The 21,700-nt window shown below is 36.6% G+C and overlaps 2 protein-coding genes across 9 annotated transcripts in view; one reads left to right on the forward strand and one right to left on the reverse strand.

Moving 5' to 3' along the window:
• The window catches only part of tns2a (tensin 2a), a 64,808-nt gene extending 56,373 nt beyond the window's left edge, over nucleotides 1–8,435 (forward strand). Inside the window, exons 21-28 of one of the 2 annotated variants that reach the window (XM_051879312.1) lie at nucleotides 74–205; nucleotides 992–1,090; nucleotides 1,728–1,805; nucleotides 2,977–3,054; nucleotides 3,133–3,301; nucleotides 4,199–4,267; nucleotides 5,991–6,020; nucleotides 6,242–8,435. In XM_051879312.1, the coding sequence (XP_051735272.1) occupies nucleotides 74–205; nucleotides 992–1,090; nucleotides 1,728–1,805; nucleotides 2,977–3,054; nucleotides 3,133–3,301; nucleotides 4,199–4,267; nucleotides 5,991–6,020; nucleotides 6,242–6,383 (797 nt within the window). In that variant the 3' untranslated portion in view covers nucleotides 6,384–8,435. The remainder of the gene's footprint in view (nucleotides 1–73; nucleotides 206–991; nucleotides 1,091–1,727; nucleotides 1,806–2,976; nucleotides 3,055–3,132; nucleotides 3,302–4,198; nucleotides 4,268–5,990; nucleotides 6,021–6,241) is intronic. The other variant, XM_051879313.1, reaches the window with a different exon arrangement.
• Nucleotides 8,436–10,298: 1,863 nt separating this feature from the next.
• foxp1a (forkhead box P1a) overlaps nucleotides 10,299–21,700 on the reverse strand; it is a 53,660-nt gene continuing 42,258 nt past the window's right edge. For all 7 annotated transcript variants that reach the window (XM_051880721.1, XM_051880719.1, XM_051880720.1 and 4 more), the window contains 10 exons: nucleotides 18,301–18,405; nucleotides 16,607–16,694; nucleotides 16,265–16,348; nucleotides 15,946–16,153; nucleotides 14,652–14,728; nucleotides 14,395–14,496; nucleotides 14,199–14,320; nucleotides 14,058–14,121; nucleotides 13,299–13,462; nucleotides 10,299–11,757 (listed from right to left, as the gene is read on the reverse strand). In XM_051880721.1, the coding sequence (XP_051736681.1) occupies nucleotides 11,598–11,757; nucleotides 13,299–13,462; nucleotides 14,058–14,121; nucleotides 14,199–14,320; nucleotides 14,395–14,496; nucleotides 14,652–14,728; nucleotides 15,946–16,153; nucleotides 16,265–16,348; nucleotides 16,607–16,694; nucleotides 18,301–18,405 (1,174 nt within the window). In that variant the 3' untranslated portion in view covers nucleotides 10,299–11,597. The remainder of the gene's footprint in view (nucleotides 11,758–13,298; nucleotides 13,463–14,057; nucleotides 14,122–14,198; nucleotides 14,321–14,394; nucleotides 14,497–14,651; nucleotides 14,729–15,945; nucleotides 16,154–16,264; nucleotides 16,349–16,606; nucleotides 16,695–18,300; nucleotides 18,406–21,700) is intronic.

The raw sequence follows: 21,700 nt of genomic DNA on the forward strand, positions 1-21,700 counted from the left end.
TGTTGTTCCATATGCTTGGATCCTTTTTTTAAATAGCGATGTCTCATTAAACTGTCCTGTCTCTGTTCAACAGCTATAGCAGCACTGAAGGAAAGAGAGCCAGGGTCCTTCCTCATCCGAGACAGTAACTCTTTCCAGGGGGCCTACGGTCTGGCCCTGAAAGTTGCCAGCCCACCCCCCAACGTCAATAACCATAGCAGCAAAGGTACGCCACATCTGCAGGCATTTCCTCACACAAACATTTATCTTGCTTCAGTGTTGCTCCCAAAGCTGTCTGTCTGCACAGGAAACACACGACTGCACCTGAAGTACTCTAGCAGAGCTAAACATCACGAAAATTTAGAGCTAAAGCTGAAGTGTGTCATTTCTGCGGCATTAGCGTCACCAAACGGAATTACAAAAACAATGATTGTCTTCAAAAAACAAACAAATCGCATGATAACCCTTTTCATGATAGGGTTGTGCTCCATTCAGAATTGAACTGAGAATGCCAAATAAATTAATATACATAAAACAGGAAGTAGAAGTGCAATTCGAATTTAAATGTAAGTAGAATTAAAATGAATTGAATGTAATTCATGCGACTAATTTTTAACTAGAAAAGTGGTCAAGACAATTTTTTTTTCAATTTTAGCTTGACAGCCTATTTCTGAAAGATTTCAAAAACAGTTTGAAGGTTATTTTGGACCATACAGACAGACAGAATGATAAATTGTATTGATTTGTATTTCATTGTCATGATTAAAACCAGACCAAGTGCAAATTAGAACACTGTGAACTGTTTATTTTGGTAGTCTTCAACTAAATATTTAATTGAGACAGCATTGGGAACTGCTTTGTATGACTTCCGCATTTAAACAGTGATGTATGTGGATCTAAATATCCATTAATCACAATATTGATGCAATATTTTGAAAAGTTGTTATGGTTTGGTATACAACCAATATTAGCATCATAGCTTGCATTAAAGATGTAATTTCCTGTCTGATAGTAGGAGGGGACCCTCTGGAACAGCTGGTTCGACACTTCCTGATTGAGACAGGGCCTCGAGGAGTAAAGATCAAGGGCTGTCAAAACGAGCCCTACTTTGGTGAGCAGTTCAGCTTCATCAGACACTGATTAAGCTTAGTCCTGGTTTAAATTAGAGCTTAAAGGGTTAGTTCACCCAAAAATGATAATTCAGTCATCATTCACTCACCCTCATGTCGTTCCAAACCTGTATGACTTTCTTTATGAAGATGTTAGGCAGAATGTCCTTGTGGTCCTAGACCTGATCTTGAAGACCAATATATGTACAAATGTGGAGTTAATAGAACAGCCAGGCTGAATAAAGTTTGAAAGTTGAGCTCAGGTTAGTGTGAAAATGACTTTCCTGCAATATCTGAGTGCAGGATCAGTTCGCTCCATGCATGCAAGGTATTCAGACAGCAGTACTGTCAAATCTCCATGATATCTCTATCATTTACTCTAGCAGAACGCTAGTTCAGAACGCTGCTTCATAAAGAGTGAACGTACAGTCGTGAGTTGTAGAAGTTGAGATAAAGCTCACATCTTTGATGTTTTTCTATATTAGAAAGCCAGGAAGTTCTTTATGCCTGTGATTACTTGCTGTCTGGCTTCATTTTGGTGCTTTTGCAATCTGGCACATCAGTTTTTAAGGTAAATAATGTTGAAGTGTTATGAAAGCGAAGTATTGAGGTCCTCTGTGTGTGTTTTGTCATTGGTAGGGAGTCTTTCAGCACTCGTGTATCAGCATTCCATTACACCTATCTCTCTGCCCTGTGCCCTCCGCATCCCAGAGAAAGGTAAACACTACAGCACACATCAACACGCCACGCTGAGATATCGCTATGATGAAAGCACATTCATAACAGGCACTCAAAGTGAAGTTAGAGTTTGTGAAGATGTGTAAGGCATGAAATTAATGCTTCAAATAAAAAAAAGCCAGAGAAAGATTTTTCTTAAAACTACAAAACGGTAAACCATTCAAGTTATTTGTAATTTGTAAGTTATTGTAATTGCTCGGTCAATTATTCTTCTTCTCCGAAATGAATCGCTTTTTTGAGGGCCTAAACATGCTGGAAACTTTGCACACGTGTCAGAAGTGGTGAAAATTTACGTCTGATATGGGTTTCAGAATTATGTGTGGTAAAATGGCTCGATAGCGTCACCTACAAAATTTCAATTAAGCGCCCTTCACGCTACGTTTCATGTACAAGTATGAAATTCAGTAGACACATGTAACAGCCCAGTACCTACAAAAAAGTCCCTGGGCGCAAAAATCTGTAAACCCAACAGGAAGTGAGATAATTTGAATTTTCTCTGCAAAATTTTTGCAGTTTTTGCCATTTCCAGATGTTGTACTTTAACGAACTCCTCCTAGAGCTTTAATCAGATAAACATCATATTTAATCAGTCTAATCTAAAGGCCTTTGTGATGTTAAATTGTGAAGATCTTGAGTTTTCGCTGAAGGGCGTGTCCGTGGCGGCCTGACAAATTCTGATGTTTCACCATAAAAGAGAAAGTTGTTGTAACTCAGGCATACAGTGTTCGATCTGCCCCAAACTTCACATGTCTGATTAGAGTCCTGACCTAAAGACATCTATATGCCAATATTCAGTTAGTCATAGCACCACCTGTTGGCAATAGGAAATGGCATGCTTTACATTGTAATTCACTCCCTGAAACACATTTGTATATGCCACAAAGTACCAAACATGCTAGAAACATGTTAAATCATGCAACACTTGGCTAAGTGCTAATGTATGCGATTGACGCCACAAAACAGGAAGTTGTTGTAACTCAGGCGTACAATGTAAATAAAATAAAAAAATAAATAAAATAAAAATCTTACTGACCTCAAACATTTGAACAGTACTGTTAACATACTGTATGATCACAAGATGTATATTTAAGCATACGGTCTGTGTTTGAATCTCAGAGACGCTCTATGAATCATTATGTCACACTCTCAGACCCAATAGGTGAAGTTCTAGAGGTTCAGCCAGCCAGTAACATGAGTACAGCTGCAGACCTTCTGAAACAGGGAGCAGGTGAGTGTGAACCAGCGCATCTGTCTTCATGTGATACATCTTACTGTAACATCTGTAACCTCTGATATCTCTCCATAGCCTGCAATGTGCTGTACCTGAACTCAGTGGAGACCGAGTCTCTCACGGGGCCCCAGGCTATCGCCAAGGCCACAGGGGCCACGATGTCACGCAACCCTCGCCCCTCTGCGACAGTGGTCCACTTTAAGGTGTCAGCCCAGGGCATTACACTGACAGACAGTCAGCGCAGGTACGCCAACTGATCCCTCTTTTTGCTTTTGAAAGTACAACCCGAATTCTGGAAAAGTTTTTTTAATTTTAATAAAATGAAAACTAAAAGACTTTCAAATCATTTCATTTTGACATTTTGAAAAGATTTAGCTGGGAGAACATCTAGCAACTAATTAAGTTAATCGATAATTTATATTAGCTATATAAGCGATGTCTTAGAGAGGCAGAGTCTCTCAGAAGTAAAGATCGGCAGAGCTGTGAAAGAGTGCGTAAAAAGATTGTGGAATACTTTAAAAACAATGTTCCTCAACATCAAATTGCAAATTTCATCATCTGCAGTGCATAACATCATCAAAAGGCTGTATGTGCATAAGTGCATACGGTATGGGCAGCTTTTTGTTTTGGAAGGCACTGTGAATGCTGAAAGGTATATAAAGGTTTTAGAGCAACATAAAATGAACAGTACGTCAAAGACGAAAACCTATATCAGGCAAGAATAGGACCAAATTCCAACACCAGAACTCCAGAAACTCATAACCTCGATGCCCAGACGTCTTCACACTGTTTTGAAAAGAAGAGGAGATGCTACACCATGGTAAACATGAACCCATCCCAACTATTTTGAGACCTGTAGCAGGCATCAAATTTGAAATGAGCTCATTTTGTGCATAAAATTGTAACATTTCTCAGTTTAAACATTTGTTATGTTATCTATGTTCTATTGTGAATAAAATATTGGCTCATGTGATTTGAAAGTCTTTTAGTTTTCATTTTATTCAAATTTAAAAAAACATCCCAACTTTTTTTTTTCGGGTTGTATAAACATATCATTTTTCAGTTTTCTCTGAGTAATATAAATGTGAGGATAGGTTGTTACTGTCACACAGAGCTGACTGTGAGAGGTTTGGGTTTTCAGGGTGTTCTTCAGGAGACATTATCCAATCAACAGCGTGACTTACAGCAGTGTGGACCCACAAGACAGGAGGTGAGATTGTAGTTGCAGATATGCTAGGGGTGGTTTATATCTACTCTGTGTTTTCCCAAACATTGTTTTTTATTTCCCTCTCATACAGAATATATATATATATATACAGTCAAATCAAAAATTATTCAGACATTTTTGATATATTTTACTAGTGGGTGCAGGACACTATAGTTTATTTATGTAAGTGAGGATAGCAAAATAAAGTAAACTGTGACATATTATACCCAAAAATTCTTCATACAGTGGACTACCAGTAAAAATGATTAACATTTGGGACCAAAAATTATTCAGACACTTTGACCTGACCATGTTTTGCTAAAGTGTTGTCTGAGATAATTAAGATTAATGTTTTCTGACGCAGTTTAACTCTGAGATCTTGTCATATTTTATTACCATTTTTTAAACTATAGTGAATAATCTGTATTAATACATGAAATGTTCAAGGTGTCTGAATAAATTTTGGTTTCACTGTATATATATATAACCTCTTGTATGAGAAACAACAATATTCCTACTTTGCAGTGCATTTCACATCCAAAGCAATTACAAACCATTAAAGTGCCCCTATTATGCTATTTTAAAGGTTCCTAATTTTGTTTGGGAGGTCTTCTACAATAGGTTTACAGCCATCCAAGGTCAAAAAACGCTTTAATTTTCTCATAATATACATTGCAGCATCAGCTAATTTCTCAAAGAGTCTGAAAATTGTTTGCTCGTAGATTCTCTCTAAACTTCTCTTTTCCGAGAGCCTACTCTGCTCTGATTGGTCAGATGGCCCAGTCTGTTGTGATTGGTCTACCTCTTACAGCGTTTGTTGGAAATGAAACACCCATTACCATATCTGAATTATTTATTATTTTGTTGTTGTGTTTTGTTTTCTTTTTTTTTTTTTTTTTTTGTATTGTATTGTTTAGTTTAATAGTTGCTTGCCTAGAACTAGACAGAAATCTAATCAGGTAGTGCATGAATCTCTATGGGCTGCTCTGTCTGTGTGTACATAAATGTTTTTCGTTTTGTTTTTTAAATCATTTATGTGTTTATATTTTCGGTTGTATGTAAAACACAAGCTTTGGGGGTCATTAAATGTAAAGCCACCCTGTGCAGACAAAACACTCGTCTTTTCTTAAACCATCACTTTGAACCCTGTAAATAGTTTGGGCTCTGTGATTTTTTATTTTGTAAATGCTCTCTCATGGCAGTCAGCAACCAGTTTTGCGTCTAAAGAATTTGAGGCAGTAACATTAAACCAGATGTTACAGGAAACAGCGTTTGTCTTTTGGGCCACCCAAAAATGAATGAACCTATGGGCAAATTTTAAAACAACTTCTCAATTAGATTTTATAATATACAAAATATGATTTGACCATGTGTAGAAATGAAGAAAATTAAGCCCCAAAGCGGTGTGTGTGTGTGTGTGTGTGTGTGTGTGTTACAACTGCAGCCTACATACTCTACAAGTATATGAACGCAAATACTTCTAGCTACACAAGCTCGATTTCACGTATCATTGCAATCAGAAATGTGTCAGAACGGAATTCAGATGCAGCGCAAGTATGTTTCCACCACAGCAATGCAGGAACAGGCTAAGTATGTCCAACAGGACCAGTGTACTTGCATGTGTGCTTTGACCTCGGATTGAGAGCATGTGTGGCTGGGCAGCGTCCCTTGTGTGCGTGCGAGTCTGTTCCTCAGTCTTGTCTCTGTCTCCCTCTTGCTGCCGTAGGTGGACTAACTCAGACAGCACGACCTCTAAGTAAGTCTAAATGATACGTGTGTGTCGTCTGGACTGCTTGTTTCCTCTGTGTTGCTCCTGATAGGAAACTGATTATGTGCTTATATGCATGCTGTTTTACTCTTAGATTACCATAGTACTGATCATCCTGTCTGTCCGTTCACTCCTTGTTTGGATTGTAAGACTGACTGACATATTTTATCCACAATCACTCATTTGCGTATCTCTCTACCTCCTCTCAGAGTATTTGGTTTCGTTGCCAAGAAGCCCGGCAGCGTGGCGGAGAACGTTTGCCATCTTTTCGCAGAGCTGGATCCCGAACAGCCTGCGACTGCCATCGTCAACTTCATTAACAAAGTAATGCTGGCACCGCAGAGACGCTAGAGCCCCAGGGAAGAGGAGGATCGTTCATCTTCACGTACACTGCCGCACATCACAAGACTCTAATGTTGACACCTTCTGTCAGGTTTAAGGGCTTCAGAACTGAAGACTGCAGGAACTTTTTGGCAAAAGACAAGGGCTTTACTGTCGACTAACATGATACCAAATCACATTAAAACCAAAATATACAGAATGTAACCAAACTAAAGCCAACCATCTTTTTTGGTGTTTGTGGGATTGTAAATGATTTTATGAAATGAAGTCACCAAGATTTTTAAAATGTGTACATTTTAGGCACTGCATTGACCCCTGAATACAATAAATGTTATATATGCACTCAAAAATATGAATTGCACAGATAACAGCCTCTGCAGTACGACAATCATCAATATATATATATATATATATATATATATATATATATATAAGCGCTGTAAAATCGATTAATTGCGATATATATGTTTGTGTTTGTGTGTGTGTATATATATGTGTATATATATATATATATATATACACACACACACATATATGTACAAACTTTTATGATAGATGCAGTTACAATTAATCGTGATTAATCGTTTTGACAGCACTAATAAAATACTGTAAAATCGATTAATCATGATTAATCGTGTGTAACAAAAGTTTGTAAATATATAAATGTGTGTATGTATATATAGACACACATATATTATCACAAACTTTTATGTTAGATGCCGTTACAATTAATCATGAGTAATCATTTTGACAGCACTAATATAATACTGTAAAATCAATTAACCGTGATTAATCGTGTGTAACAAAAGTTTGTAAATATAAAAGTGTATATATATATATATATACACACACACACACACACGCACACTCACTCAGCGAGATATACAGTATATGTACAAACTTTTATGATAGATGCAGTTACAATTAATCATGATTAATCGTTTTGACAGCACTAATTTAATACTGTAAGATCGATTAATCGCGATTAATTGCGTGTAACAAAAGTTTGTAAATATATACTTGTGTGTGTATGTGTACTATATATACACCACGCACACACACATATATATATATATGTACAAACTTTTATGTTAGATGCAGTTTTGACTCACATTTTTTTGTTTTTTGACGTACACTAAATTATGGTCAGAAACGTTTATTAAATTAATCCGCCAAATTTAAGTGCATTTTTTATGTCTTTTCAACTGGAAAGAAGGTGCCATGGTTTCTGAATCTGGCCCCGTGTCTGTGAATGACAGGGAAAGTTACAGAGTGTTTGAGATGGAGAAACAGATGGAGGACCAGACATGGCGTAGTCGTGATGCTGAGCAGCTGTTGTGCTCTGCTGGGGTTCCAGTATATGGAAGATTTATGTGTCATGTAGTATGATGTCACAATGGAAGGCTGATGGTCATGTGATTATTACCCAGAGAGAATTCGGTTGCCTTTAGAGTAGGAAGGAACTTTATTTTGTCCCATTTTGTTGTGTATTTCATGCACTGTTAATAAATAGAATAAAATAATATAGACAGTGGTACATAACCATCCACATTAGCACAAGATGTCATATATGAACCATATCCTGGTCATTATACCACAGCCATTGTGCCTGTCGTATCGTGTAGTAGAACATTATATTGGAATGTAATCAGTTTTTAAACTGACAGGACGGGTGGACGTTTCTGCCTTCATTCTGTATTTCATGTTTTGCATAATGATTTCATGATCTCCAGAAGCTGTTTGTAACCAAAGACGTGTGGCCATGTACTCATTCACTTACTTTAAGCTGTGCCATTTATTTTACTTGCCTGTATCAACGAGTTATTGCTGACATAGTAAGACACGTCTATGACAACTTTAATATATTGTATTCTGTATTTTCTTATGGATCTTTGTATGTAGTAATATATTTTCACACATGCAGCTGACTTGGAAAGTTAAAAAAAGACTACATGGAAGGATTTTGATAAAAAAAGGATTTTTTTTTTTAATAATCTTATGCTATTTTTTCAGTGTATGCACAAGTGAAAAATATAATAAATGTAAAGTCATGGTACCAAATCTGAATTCATGAAGTGAATTATTTAAATTCTAATGCACTATTCTATTACCATCATCATGTATTATTGTTTTATTTGTTATATCTTTTCAGATATCAATCTCAGACAGGTTTAAGTGGTTTTCCAGGTTATTAAGCAAGTCACAGTTCTCATGTGAATATGGGAAGGAAGAAAGATCTTTCTGAGATCTTGCAAAAGGCATAAAAAACTAATATTTTGCTAAAACTGAATAGAGATGGTCGAAATGGTCATAGATTTGTGAGTGATTTAAAGGCTTATTAAAGTTTCTGTAAAAAAAAAATTAACTATTAGTTTTTTTAATTGCTTTGGTGCAATTTTTACAAGCAATTGGTAAATTTTTAAAACTTTTAGTACTAATATCACAACAGATCATCAAAAGTGCAATTCACATAGTATCCTTTTCGCTACACAAAATAAGTGTTTCATCTATATAAATGTTTCATTCACAGTAACTGCCTCTCATAACACACACACATAAACACACCGATCAGGCATAACATTATGAGCACTGACAGGTGAAGTGAGTAACTCTGATTATCTCTTCATCACAGCACCTGTTAGTGGGTGGGATATATTAGACGGCAAGTGAACATTCTGTCCTCAAAGTTGATGTGTTAGAAGCAGGAAAAATGGGCAAGCGTAAGGATTTGAGCGAGTTTGACAAGGACCAAATTGCGATGGCTAGACGACTGGGTCAGAGCATCTCCAAAACTGCAGCTCTTGTGGGGTGTTCCCGGTCTGCAGTGGTCAGTATCTATCAAAAGTGGTCCAAGGAAGGAACAGTGATGAACTGGCAACAGGGTCATGGGCGGCCAAGACTCACTGATGCACGTGGGGAGCGAAGGCTGGGTGCGTGTTTGTCGCTTACCTGGGGAACACATGGCACCAGGATGCACTATGGGAAGAAGGCAAGCCAGCGAAGGCAGTGTGATGCTTTGGGAAATGTTCTGCTGGGAAACCTTGGATCCTGCATTCATGTGGATGTTACTTTGACATGTACCACCTACCTAAGCATTGTTGCAGACCATGTACATGCTTTCATGGAAACGGTATTCCCTGGTGGCTGTGGCCTCTTTCAGCAGGATAATGCACCCTGCCACAAAGCAAAAATGGTTCAGGAATGGTTTGAGGAGCACAACGAGTTTGAGGTGTTGATTTGGCCTCCAAATTCTCCAGATCTCAATCCAATCGAGCATCTGTGGGATGTGCTGAACAAACAAGTCCGATCCATGAAGGCTCCACCTCGCAACTTACAGGACTTAAAGGGTTAGTTCACCCAAAAATAAAAATGTCATTTATTACTCACCCTCATGCTGTTCCACACCCGTAAGACCTTCGTTAATCTTCGGAACACAAATTAAGATATTTTTGTTAAAATCCGATGGCTCAGTGAGGCCTCCATAGCCAGCAATGACATTCCCTCTCTCAAGATCCATTAATGTACTAAAAACATATTTAAATCAGTTCATGTGAGTACAGTGGTTCAACGAGAATATTTTTGGTGCACCAAAAAAACAAAATAAGTTATGTAGTGATGGCCGATTTCAAAACACTGCGTCAGGAAGCTTCATTATTTTGTCATTTTTGGCGCACCAAAAATGTTCTCGTCGCTTTATAATATTAATAACCAACACAATTAACCAACACAATATTAGGAAGGTGGTCATAATGTTTTGACTGATTGGTGCATATTTATATATACGCACATTATTTTTTATATATATATATATATATATATATATATATATATATATATATAATATAAAAAATACACACACATACATATTTGTATAAATGAAAATATAATTTATAAATTATTTAAAAAAAAAAAACCTGACACCACTTTTTTTTTTTTTTTTTTTATACAAGAATTTATTAATCATAAGGCCATTTATTCAGAAGTATTGAACAAACTGAAATAGTTGCTTTGAAACAGATGTCATCCATTTCTTTTGGACATGTGTAACAAGTTATTCAGTCAACAATTATGCATTATTTCCTTGTCAACAACTCTTTCTCTGTGGTACAACTACTAGTTGTCAAATCAAATAATTAGTTTACAAACTGCTCAAATGTCACAGGTGTGACATTAAATGCATCCTATACTCATCTAATCCACTCGAGTGAAGACTTCTTAGTCTTGGCCATATCAAAAGGGACAATGTAAACGGTACACAACATTAAAACAAAATATTTCACAATCTTTGGTAACTTGATTCTTTCTACAACAACAACAAAAAAATGTTGCTCTACTCAAATACGGAAAGGAAATGTTTGGTTCAGCTTTACTGGTAAGCGAATATTAGGGACGGTTGAGAATGAGTCTTGATTTTGTTTGCGTAAATGTTCTGGATAATGGAAATACAGTAACCTTCTGTACACACTAAGTGAAAAACAAATCAAAAACTACATTTGAAAAACATTCATCATCAAGTGCTGGTTATAAAATGTTCCCCTTTGGTTTTGTTTTTATCTTGAAAAAACAAGGAGGTAAAAAAGATAGACATTCACAATTTCATTTTCCATTCTACCAATAAGCAGCCCGAAATTTAAGGCCACACGTTACCGTCATGGCAACCAGGGCCGTCGTCAGGTCCCCTACGTTACAGCCTGGGCCACCCATAAAAAGGTTGTGAACTTAAGCGACGGCCCTGATGGCGATTAACCCTACAGTATTGAGGCAGAGGTGATTCAAACTTGCATTTACAATAAAGAGCTTTTCATTCAGCATTCACAGCTGCAGTGAACAGATTTTGTGGAAAGCTAAATAAATCTTGTCGTAGACAGCTTAAAAACTCATAGGCGTGAATTTTCCTCAGTTGACAGGGAAACCATCTTCCCTTTAAGATAAGCGTTTGATTCAGTTCAGGTGCCGTAGTGTTTAATATACAAACCAAAGATGACGTGTAGCCTACAGCGCCCTCTTTGTCCTCTGAAAGCTGATGGGCGACCTTTTCAAACACAGAGGAGCCCTTTAGTACCAGTGAGGTCAAACCATTGCATACAACAGAAACAGGTATATCGAAACAATAAATAAAGGGTTGTTCCCAAAAGGAAAAGTTGCAGCTGTAACTTTTCTGAGTCAGGAGTCTGATGGTGCACTGGACAGATATCAAGGAAGGCAGATGGATCCGCAAGGATCTCAGCAGTGGAATGCGTGAGGTGATGAGGAGAATCCCGGCTCTTCGGTGTACTCCGGGTTGTGGTTGGTATCTGGACTGTGCTGGTCTTCTGTCTCTGGAGACATGGAGCTATTATAGTCCTCGGCCTCCATCTGCTCCTCCTTAATTTGAGAATGATGCCTGTGAACACAGACAGCTCACATGAACCAGGATCTTCCACTTTAGCACAAATTAAACTTAAAGTCACTGAAAATGTAGTTCTCGAAACAGGGTATCTATACAAATGAACCTTTTTCACATTTTTATACATTAAGTTTTTTAAAGAAGAAAATATATTCAAGTGTCCCTATTATGCTTTTTTGGATATTACTTTACATGTAGTGTGTAATATAGCTGTTTGTGAATGTAAAAGGTCTGCAAAGTTTAAAGATCAACGTGCACAACAAATAAAGTTATTGTCTCCTAAAAGACAGAACCGATCCTGAACTGTCTGAAATGAGTCGTCAGTAATTCTAGTCTTACTTCTTACTGGGCCATCTGACCAATCAGAGCAGAGTAGGCACAACAATACATTTGTTATATTACTATTTTTATCCCCAAAGAAAAGAGTAATATATTTCTGTCTTAAGTCACTTTTATGTGGATTTTAAGATTTCAAAAAGCGAAAATGAAATTTAAATCTTTACTGCTGTGTCAGTTTGATTGCATTTTTTTATGACTTTGAAAAGTGGTGATTTTAATGCTAACTAAGCCTTATTTTTACATTAAGGAATTTAAGACTTTTTAAGGATCCACAGTCACCCGTCAAAACAACTTAATTGTCTATTTTAATATTTCAGTAACCCAGTCCAGGGTTCGAACAGATACTGTAAAATGAAATTCCAGGACTTAAGGATTTTTCAAGCACTACTTTTTTGGTTTTTAAGGACTACAATCAGATATCGCACTTATCAAACAACATCTTTATTATTTTTTTAAGGATTTTTTAACTGAAATTACAGATATAAGGTATCCAAAACTTGCAACATATTTAATATTTATTAAACACAAAGTTTATAATGGCTTATTATTATTCAATAAATACTACTTTATATTGTAATGTTGGCGTACTTGGTCTGATGGGTGTTTATCAATGACTTCAGTGCAGGTTATATAGTTACGCCAGTAGGTGGTGGCAAGGGACTAAAAGTCATTAAGACCATTCATTAAAACATGCTGATACATTCTGGAACAAAGCAAGGAAATTATTTTAACTTTGAACAACACCTTATATAAGGAGCAACCAATCTGACGCTTCACTTCAAAGAGATCAATCCATTGACCAGTGCTGTCCCAGTCATGGGAAATCCCCTTAACCATTGAAAGGATATAAATATTGACGAAGATATCACTTTCTTCATTTATTTTTTTCCATAAATATATATGACTGACCTGAAGAATGAAAGCTCTTTCTGATACTGGTTAAAATATGAGCAATATCACACTCATAGCCATGCGAAATGTTTTTTTTTTTTTTTTTTTTGAAAAAATGAAACTAATTTCATATATTGTATTTCAATAAGTCAAGCACTTTTCGAGTACCTCTTTATAAATATGGCTGTTTTCCAGGACTCAAATTCAAGTACTTGAAGCACCTTGTATGAACCCTGCCAGTCAGTGGCAGACATCATGTTCTCAGTGTTTACATGAGCGATATTGGACAGGCAGGACAGGGGACTCACAGTGTGGGCAGAGGAGAGTGCTCCAGGCTGGAGTCACTGCGGGAGCCCTCGTCATGATCATGAGAACTCATGTCCTCATGCAGCGCGCCGGTCAGGGCCTTCAGACTGGACGCTCCCATGGACGCCGAGCCATATAGGGGCAGACTGCTGTCCACCATCGCTGCCTGAGGAGAAACACTGTTTTAAGATCACGGAAAATAACACTGGTATCACAAACAACTTAAATATACCACCATTCAAAAGTTTGGGGTCAGTAAGATTTTAATACATTTATTCAGCAAGGATGCATTAAATTGATTAAAAGTGACAGTAAAGACATTAATGTTACAAAACATTTCAGTTTCTAATAAATGCTGTTCTATTAAACTTTCTATTCATCAAAGAATCCTGAGAAGAAAACAAGTATAAAATAATTTTTCCACAAAAAACGTTGAGCAGCACAACTGTTTTCAACATGGATAATAATCAGTAGTGTTTCTTGAGCAGCAAATCAGCATATTAGAATGATTTCTGAAGGATCATGTGACACTGAAGACCGGAGTAATGATGCTGAAATTCAGCTTTGATCACAGGAATAAATTACATTTTAAAATATATTCAAATAGAAAGCAGTTATTTTAAATTGTATTAATATTTAATTATATTACTGTTTTTACTGTATTTTTGATCAAATAAATGCAGCCTTGGTGAACAAAAGACCCACCCCAAACCTTTAAATGGTAGTGTATGTATGAATAAATCTCAGGTGAGAATCCATACCTGCAGAGCAGACAGGGCAGGACTCTGACCCAGACTGGACTGGATGTTTTTCACCAGAGGTGATCTGAAGAAACAGACCTCAGTGTCATTAGCGACAATGATCTGTGCAAATGAAAACTTTGCAATCAGACGTTCACTTACCCGGTGATCTTCTGTGGCCGCCTTTTTTGAAACTCCAGCTCGTCCACGGTCCAAACGGCTCCCTTCACATTTTCAACTCGTACAAAACACTTGTGAAGACTGAGGTTGTGGCGAACTGCATTCTGAGATTGCAGAATAAATGAACAAACTGATCCAGGCTACAGGAAATCAATCAAGACTTTGTCTTTTCAGTTACCTTCCATGTTGCTGCATTGCGTCTGAAATACGCAAATGTTCGAGTGAACCAGTTGTAGATTTCATTTAGTGTTAGCTGCTTTTCTGGAGACTCCAAAATGGCCTATAAATTAAAAAAGGGAACAATTTGTCTCTTACAGAGCAGCTGATAAAAGTAAAGCTTTAACTAAATTTGTCGAGACAGCCTGGTTGATGGCCGTCTCATCAGAAATGATGGTGCAGTGGTGAGGTAACAAGAGCTGGATGATGGTTTCTTACCTGCCTGATCAAAGCTGCATATGTAAATGGAGGCCTGACCTCAGCACTCAGGTAGAACTCCTTATTCTGCACAATGTCTATGAGACACAGGAGAGAGGTGCTGCTACATCAGATACACTTCTTTATATAAGCAATTTTGTCTTTTTTTTGAACGATTTTCAAAATTATATCTTTATCATTATTAGGGCTGCCCCCTAATAGTCGACGAGAAAAGGCTTAGTCGACCAAAACTTTACTAGTCGCAGAAAAAAAAAAAATAAAAATCCACAGTAAGTGGCGAAGTCATGCAGCCTGTGACGGACAGTAAATCGAGCAGGACATCATAACGCTCTATCATTCATCGACCTCAAATATGGCTTATCATCTGAAACATGTAAGTAGTAGCAAATTTACATGGCCGCTCACTTTAACGTTAATCTAGAAAAATGTGGGTGTGTGTTTGTGTGGAGTGTGAAAGCTGAATAGTAGCACGCTTACTGCATGACAGCTAACATGGAGGTGCCGGTGCGATCACTTGCACTTAAAATACTCCGTCATTTTTGATCATACAGATAAGAGTAATACATCTTTTGAATCTGTGAAGAGTCTAGTTGTATTTGTGTGCTCTCACAATAACAACAAAGCGTTGTGCTCTTGTAAAATAATGAAAGCAAATGGTGCGATTTCTGAAATCTCTCTCTGTGAACTTGAGCGCGCCAAAAAAAAAGAACCGAAACTCCATGTAAACTTGCCTCAGAGACATGAAAAATGTATCTATAGAAAGCGAAATGTCTACTTTTAAATGAACCATTTGAAATGGAAAACAAATATTCTCAGGTTATGTAATCCACATGAAACATAGGCATGTCCATTACCGCGGAGATGACGAGTGAGCATCGTCAACTTCATAACTGTTGCCGAAAATACGGAAAAGACCAGTATCAATTAATTCTTAATGTTAAAGCAATCTCCTTGCTGTTTTTCCCCGATGCATTCATAATCATTACTTCTGCCAGTGTGCTGTGACAAGCTTTATGCGTGCGCTTAAGCGATGATTAGGCTATGTAGGCATTAAAGGCTCTTTATTATGATTTATATGGTTTATTAATAAACATGCGATTAATCAACTAATTGCTTAAAATGAACAACTATTAGTCGACCAGAAAAATCTTAAGTCGAGGGTAGCCCTTATCGTTATAGTTAACGTCCTTGGTGTAAACAGACTTTTCACTGGTTTCAGACCATCCTTGTTGTAGAGCCCCGAGTGTAATACTGGCTCTAACATTGACAGTGGGCAAGAGGTCACCGATCTCACCTTGGTCCATGGCCATGTTGTATTTGTCAGAGTAGCGTTTGCGGATGGGACCCATGCTGTGCAGGCTGGTGGGTATGATGACGGAGGGCATCTGGGGGAGTGACGTGAGGGGTGTAGACGGGGCTGTGGCACTCTGGGACAGGCTCATGGAGGGAGTGGTCTTGGGAACGGTTGCCTTGGAAAGAGTGAGGTTGGACACCAGATTCACCTAACAAAAATATGAAAATGTATTATTTCACCAGCAATCTTAAGTGTATCTTCAGAACTACAGAAATGTGTTTATAATCAAACACAGTAAATGGTAAACGCAGTGACATACTGGCTGAGGGGCTGGTTTAGGCTCAGTAGACTTGACATGGAGGTGGGCCATCATGGCCTGAAGGCGTTCTTTGTCTTTAGCGAGCTGTTTGACAAACACAAACACAGCAGAGATGTATCATTGATAAACTTGAAGCTTACTGTTGTCTAACGTTCACATGGTGGATTATTTCTTTATGTGTACATACAGAGCAGGAAAAAGATTAGAGCTCAGATTAGAGCAGGATGTTCAACTGCATGCAAAGCAGAAAACAAACATTTCTTTAGTCTAATCAGAATAAAATGTCAGCATATCAAGAAGCGGTTCCTTCCGGAGAAAAGTCAACTGTGCTGAATGTTTTACCTGCAGCTCAAGCTGCTGAACCACCTGCATCTGAACTCTGCACTGCGCTGTGCTCTTGTCATCCAGAGCATGTTCACTGTTCAAATGCCTGAAAAACACAACAGACATATGCAGGGGGTCAGTAGTATACATAAAGACAGGGCCAGTCATTAAAACACATCTGTTAACCTGATGTGTTAACATCTGTTATTTTCTTTTACTTTGTGATTTTAAAATTGAGTTTCGTTTTTTTTATTTTTTTCTCTTGCACTTTGAATTACCACTGTGTATGAAACATTCTATATAAATAAACTTGCCCTGCCTTGCCTAAAGTTGTCTTTGAAAATAAATCTAGTTTCATTTGCAAACACAATCAGCCGAATAATACAACATTACCATGGGTGGTTTCATTCATTTTAGCGAATCAATCATGTACACAAGTGTTTGGGGTTGGAAACATATTTCATGTTTTTGAAGTCTCTTCTGCTCACCAAGGATGCATTTATTTGGAAAAAAATAATAATAATAAAAAAAATAATAATAATAATATAATTCAGTTAAAACAGAAATACAATTTAAAAATAAAAAGAAATACAATTTAAAATGTATATTATTTTAATATATTTTAAAATGTAATTTATTCATATTCATAAATCAAATCACCTGCCAATCAAATCACCTGTTTTTACTTCCAAAGGCACTATGAATGAGTTTGAATAACTAATTAAAACAATCAATTTAGAAGAGTGATTTGTTTGTATATCATATATCACTAATCAACATGATTGTTCAGGACGCAATACTATTATTGAGAAGTAGAGGGTGCTGTATTCAAAGAAAATCTGTGCAAGGCAACTGTGCAACTACTTCCTTAAAGAGCAACTCTTCTATATAACATAAAAATATTGACAATTAAATCAATTGCATATCATGTAATTTACACATATCCATGAAATATTCTTCTTCATAATGTATATTACCAAAAACTACAGTAATGCATTTACTATTGAACAAAGAGAGAGGGAGGTATTTGTACATGGTGAAAATACAAAAGATATGCAATTTTCATGATTGCAGCATTATAATATTTGTGACTGCAGAAAGCATATTTATGAAGGTTGAAAAACAAGATCTAAACACCTTATTCTTGGATACGGCACATGAATCTCAGTGTGAGATAGTTAGAAACGTGTTTTTATATAGTGGAACTGTGACCGAGCTGAGGAACAAAGGCAGTGTTGTGGCAATAGACAGGGCGGGGCTTCGGACTGGGAGCAGGGGTCAGGGTCAGTGGAAGGGGCACAGATAAACATCCTCCTGTTGTTTGTTTTGGGAGGGATGGCCAGGATCACCATGGGTACTCTGTTTATCAGTGCACTGAGCTCAACCCTGAGGGGCTCCACAACCGCACCGCCACAGGGGAGAGAGAGAGAGAGAGAGAAAGAGAAAGAGAGAAGGAAACGGAAAGAAAATAAAGAGACATGGGTGGTAAATGTATGTATACAAGCAAACGGAGGTGGAAGGGGGGAAAAAGAGGACAAAAAACATGAAACAAGTAAACCTAAAACAGTAAAAGGGATAGAAACGCATAAAAAGAGCAGCGAGCACAATCAGAATTGATAATTCGATTACAGCCGCATACGGCTCCTCCTAACAGATCTGCAAACAGGACAAACAGCATAATAAAACGTGGAGGATGAGAGCTGTTGACTCACTTGAGGAATGACTGGAAGTCTCCGAACACTGCATCGCAGCCTGGCCACTTGCACACGCCGTGGCTATATAGAGGATGTGCGCTCTGAGAATGACTCTCCTGAGAACTGAAGGAAAAACAGACAATAAATACAGAATCTAAAGCTTGCTTGAGTTCTGGGTACCTGTTGGGTACGTTACAGGTTAATAATACAGGTTTGCACTGGATAATGTCACTGCCGTGCAGTATGTTGTGACGCTGTGTGACTCTGTGACCCATGGGGCTCTGCTTCATCCATTACAACCCAAATCACACTGTTGTACTTTCATTTGTCCTCGATCTCCAATATTTCAGACATCTGTGATGTCAAAAAGTTGTGAATCTCACAAAGCCTGTCTAGAACATCCACAGGCCATTTTTCACACAATTATTTTTATTTTTCATCAGTCCTTAGGCATTTGCATTCATTTATATTTCCTACAGTTTTTGCAAAGGTTTCATTTTTTGCAACACTAAACTCAGAAACTGGAGTTTCTCAATGCGAGAGACGCTTCTAGGAGATGTGTTACGGAAAACAAAGCTGAAGCAAACTGCTAGAGAGATTGAAACTGATACTGCAGATTCATGCTCTCCGGCGAGTATCTTTCTCACACGACAGGCTTGGTTTCAGTCTCAGTCCAAATATGATATTATGAAGCATTTCGTTATGATGATGTTTGTATCGCAATGTATCATGAGGTATTTGGTGAGGCTCAACCCTAATTAAGATAATCTGGAATATGATTTCAAATATTATTTTCCCCCCAGAATTTGCCCACTCCCAAACTACTATTATTATTATTATTATTATTATTATTATTATTATTATGCAGCAGCAGCATTACTGTGATGTGATAAAAATTATATTAAAAATACAGTAAAAACACTGATATTGGAAAATCTTAAAATATAAAATAGCAGTTTTCTATTTTAATATATTTTAAAAAGTAATTTATTCCTGTGATGTCAAAGCTGAATTTTGAGCATCATTACTCCAGTCTTTTACCTCCAAATGTCAAATTTTGTGCATAATCTTTTATTCTTGATAACCTCCAATAAATGCTGCCTGTAAGTGCTTAGAAGCTTCTGTCACCTCTCTACTGCAATCTTGGCCCATTCCTCGCTTGAAAACTCTTCCAGATCACTGATAGTCTTTGGTTTCCATGTTACCACTGCTTTCTACAAATTCCACCAAATATTTTCAATGAGATTTAAATCTGAAGACTGTACAGGCCACTCAAGAACATTCTACGACTGACCCCTGAACCAAGCTTTAGTAGATTTGGATGTATACTTTAAGACAGCTGTTCTGCAGGAAAGTCCATTGATCATCAAGCTTCAGTCTCTGCATCACCATCTTTGCCAAAATGGCTTGATACTTCAAAGAATTCATGATGTCCTTTACTGCATACTGTTCTTAAATGCAATAATTACATTGAATAAAATTTTTTTTCTGAACTACTTTGTTTTTGAGAGAAAGAATTGAGGGAGAAAAATGAGTGGGAGGGGAGAGGACACAGAAGTATAGAGAGAAAATTAACAGGGATCCACACAGGAGGGAAAAGATCCTAGAGAACGACGCAAAGTAAAAAAAAAAATATATATATATATATATCGAAATTATGCCTTAAAAAAGCAGCCATATACTTTAAAAAAATTGATTTTTAAAAATATGGTTGATGTAACAAAATTAAATGTTATTTCTTCTTAAACAAATAAATTACATTAAAAAAAAAAAAATTATATTTATTTTGTTGATTTTTAAAAACAAAAACATGTTGAAATTTGTTGTCTCAAAATTAAATTTTCTTTCTTCTTTGACACATTTAAGGTTAAATAAAAAAATACTTGAACGTAATACCCCTCACTCTCTTTATTGCAATAAATACTATTTTTGTCCTTTAGTGTGACAATGTCCTATGGTGTGATACACATAAAAGAACCGCAGAAAATATATTAAAAAGACATTTGTTTTTATCTCAAAAATATCTTAGAACAGTTGAGTATTACAGTAGTGGAGGTATAATCATCACTCATCTTAAAATTGTATAATTTTCAGCAGTTTTGAAAGTATGACAGCAAAGTTTGTCTCGTATTGATTGAAAACGTCCAACTTGTCGTGGGGAAAAAACGTTTTTCATAATTTCATATTAAATAAATAGCGCTATATGAAAATAAGTGTCTAACAATGAGGATAAATCTCTCTCATGCAATTTGTATATTATTAAGATTTTTTTTTTTTCTTATTTTTTGCTATGTCACACCATAGGACACATTTATGGTACAGTTCAGTAAAAATGGGGAAAAAAAAAAAAAAAAAAAAGTGAAAAAATTGATAAAAGTAGTGACCCCTCATATTTTCTTAAATATCAGACCTCACACTACATAAATATATGTATTTACATAATATATTTTTTTTACTGCCTATTTGTCAACTACTCATATGTTTATATATATATATATATATATATATATATATATATATGTGTGTGTGTGTGTGTGTGTTTTAAATATATACACATGCATGTGTGTCTATTTATATTTACATAAATATACACAGTACACACACATATTATGTAAACAAACTTTTATTTTGGATGCGATTAATCGTGATTAATTGTTTGACAGCACTACAGTTATCAACGTTAAAGACATTTTAGCTGCTTACTATTTTTGTTAAAACCTTACTGACTTCAAATTTTTGGACAATATTGTAGCACTGTAAAAATACTGTTTTAAAAGCAATGAAAATAATCAATGAGAAAAAGCAGTATTTAAGAAAATGGGCAGAAAATGTGCTTAATTTCTAATGAAAATATTTTATAAAATGGCTCTATAAATATGCTGTATTTTCTATATGCAAAACGTTTATCCAAAAATCGTATTTTGAGTCGAAATGTAACAGACAAGATTGTGACAGATAAAGCTCTATTCTTCAACTCAGCTCCAGCTGAGAAAGTAGCAGGACATGTTTAGGACTTTGTATCTAACAGTGGACTGTTTGAGAAAGCCATTTATTTTTGAACTTTGAAAAATTCCAAGAATGTTTTATTTGTTTGGAATCAAGAGAGGTTGTGTCCTTTGACCATGACCCTCTCCTTTTCTCGCCTAAGAGAGCCCTGTGTGTCTCTGCCAACGGATTCCTTCCCTAACACCAAAAAAAGAGAGAAAGCGTCTAAGGGAGTCATCTTTTCTCGTTCAGTGCTTGAACACAACCCCAACAAGGCAGATGACTCACACTTGACAAATTAAAACAGACTTTGTTATTTCCGTGCTTATAACACACTGAACAATCAAATAAGTCAGCAAGCAGACACAATAAAACAAACGCGTGCAATGAACTGTTTGTTCTTGCAAATGGGGCTCTGAAGATCCCAGCCCAA

Source organism: Ctenopharyngodon idella, chromosome 22 (assembly GCF_019924925.1).
Source record: "Ctenopharyngodon idella isolate HZGC_01 chromosome 22, HZGC01, whole genome shotgun sequence".
NCBI classification, from domain to species: Eukaryota; Metazoa; Chordata; class Actinopteri; order Cypriniformes; family Xenocyprididae; genus Ctenopharyngodon; species Ctenopharyngodon idella.